Source organism: Panulirus ornatus, chromosome 12 (assembly GCF_036320965.1).
Source record: "Panulirus ornatus isolate Po-2019 chromosome 12, ASM3632096v1, whole genome shotgun sequence".
Classification (NCBI taxonomy): domain Eukaryota; kingdom Metazoa; phylum Arthropoda; class Malacostraca; order Decapoda; family Palinuridae; genus Panulirus; species Panulirus ornatus.
The window spans coordinates 22,168,736-22,171,235 of record NC_092235.1 but is presented as its reverse complement, the minus strand read 5'-3'; the positions used below and the strand labels follow the sequence as shown (position 1 = coordinate 22,171,235).

The 2,500-nt window shown below is 44.5% G+C and overlaps 1 protein-coding gene across 4 annotated transcripts in view; it reads right to left on the bottom strand.

The window, feature by feature from the left end:
• LOC139751846 (QRFP-like peptide receptor) overlaps positions 1-2,500 on the bottom strand; it is a 166,707-nt gene that overhangs the window by 89,075 nt on the left and 75,132 nt on the right. For all 4 annotated transcript variants that reach the window (XM_071667475.1, XM_071667478.1, XM_071667477.1 and 1 more), the window contains one exon: positions 2,082-2,500. This exon is cut by the window's right edge and continues 394 nt beyond it. In XM_071667475.1, the coding sequence (XP_071523576.1) occupies positions 2,082-2,359 (278 nt within the window). In that variant the 5' untranslated portion in view covers positions 2,360-2,500. The remainder of the gene's footprint in view (positions 1-2,081) is intronic.

The following is a 2,500-nucleotide window of genomic DNA, read 5'->3' as shown; positions in this document are numbered from 1 at the left end:
GGACAGATAGTGAAGATGTCACGACACAGATTGGACAGATAGTGGAGATGTTACGACACAGATTGGACAGATAGTGAAGATGTTACGACACAGATTGGACAGATAGTGGAGATGTCACGACACAGATTGGACAGATAGTGAAGATGTCACGACACAGATTAGACAGATAGTGAACATGTCACGACACAGATGGACAGAAGGAGACACAGACTGACATGTCACATGAGATACAGTGGAAGCAAGTTTACAAAATGGAACAGAGTGGGGCCCTAGGGGACGTGAGAGAGAGAGAAAGAGAGAGAGAGAGAGAGAGAGAGAGAGAGAGAGAGAGAGAGAGAGAGAGAGAGAGAGGTGGAGGGGGTGTATTTTGTGCGAAGGTGAGGGTGTGTGTGGGTTGCAAAATTTGGTCTGAATATAGAATAGATTGGAGGTGGGACTCGTTCAAGTGGGGTTTGTAGGTAACCGTTCGATATATATATATATATATATATATATATATATATATATATATATATATATATATATATATATATATATATATATATTCCTATGAGTCCACGGGGAAAATGAAACACGAAAAGGCCCCAAGTGCACTTTCGTGTCCTAGCTTTGCCTCTTCGATGTATATCAACTGACTGTTATATTTCTCTCTTGTGTCTCCCCTGATGATGTGATTATGACACGAAAGTGCACTTGGGAACTTTTCGTGTTTCATTTTTCCCCGTGGACTCATAGGAATATACTTGATCACGCGCAAAATTGTGATCCTTTCCAATATATATATATATATATATATATATATATATATATATATATATATATATCCGCCGAGGGGAGGGTGTACCATTCTAAACTCCCTAACTCATATGTCCCTCACCTCTCTCTCTCTCTCTCTCTCTCTCTCTCTCTCTCTCTCTCTCTCTCTCTCTCTCTCTCGAATTCCTCTCGTCTGTTATACGCAAAGGATTCGTTTTTGAAGTACATACGGTCGTACCGTCGTACTTAAGGGTCGTACCATCGTGCTTAAAAGGTCGTGCCGTCGTGCTCCTCATTCGCAACACAGGTAAAGCAGTTTAAACTACAAAATTGAAAAAAAAATTATGAGGGAGAACTTAGAAGCAACAATACGTTTTCTATAAACTGCATCGGAAGAAAATGGGGAACCCCACCACACGCACACACACACACACACACACACACACACAAACATACCCCCACACACACACAAACATACCCCCCCACACACAAACACACCCACACACACACAAACACACCCACACACATACAAACACACCCACACACCAACAAAACAGATAAAAATGAGGCGACAAAGGGTAATATATTGTGCCTTACCTAAACATGGTGTAGATGAACACACACACACACACACACACACACACACACACACACACACACATACATACAAACACACACACACACACACACACACACACACACACATACACCCTCACACCTACAAAACAGGTAAAAACAGACGACAATACACCTCGTGCCTTACCTAAATATAGTGTACTATATACACATACACCTCGTGCCTTACCTAAATATAGTGTAGATAATGAACACACACACACACACACACACACACACACACCTACACCCTCACACCTACAAAACAGGTAAAAACAGACGACAATACACCTCGTGCCTTACCTAAATATGGTGTAGATGATAAGCACACACACACACACACACACACACCTACACCCTCACACCTACAAAACAGGTAAAATCAGACGACAATACACCTCGTGCCTTACCTAAATATAGTGTACTATATACACATACACCTCGTGCCTTACCTAAATATGGTGTAGATAATGAACACACACACACACACACACACACACACCTACACCCTCACACCTACAAAACAGGTAAAAACAGACGACAATACACCTCGTGCCTTACCTAAATATGGTGTAGATGATAAGCACACACACACACACACATACACACATACACCCTCACACCTACAAAACAGGTAAAAACAGACAACAATACACCTCGTGCCTTACCTAAATATGGTATACTATATACACATACACCTCGTGCCTTACCTAAATATGGTGTAGATGATAAGCACGTTACCCGCTACACCCAGGAGGAGCGTCATCATGTACACAGTGAGTGGGGGCAGGAGTTCGTCCCAGTAATACGTGCTGAACGACTCGCCGATGTCGTAGTCGTACACCTCCTCCCCGTGGGCGTGGCCCCGCGTCGCGTTGCCCTCGTAGGCGGGGAGGTGGGCGGGGAAGCCAGCGTCCCCGCCCGGGTCCGGGAGCGGGCCCCGCGGGTACCCTTCCCCCGTTTTCTCCGGGTTCATCAGGGGTGCCATGGTGGTGGTGGTCGTTTTCTTCGATGTGTGTGTGTGTGTGTGTGTGTGTGTGTGTCTCACTTCTCGTTTTCCTTGAGAGAGAAGGGAGACTCGCTTCTTTTCTTTCTCTCACTTCTCGTTTTCCTTCAGAGAGAAGGGGGA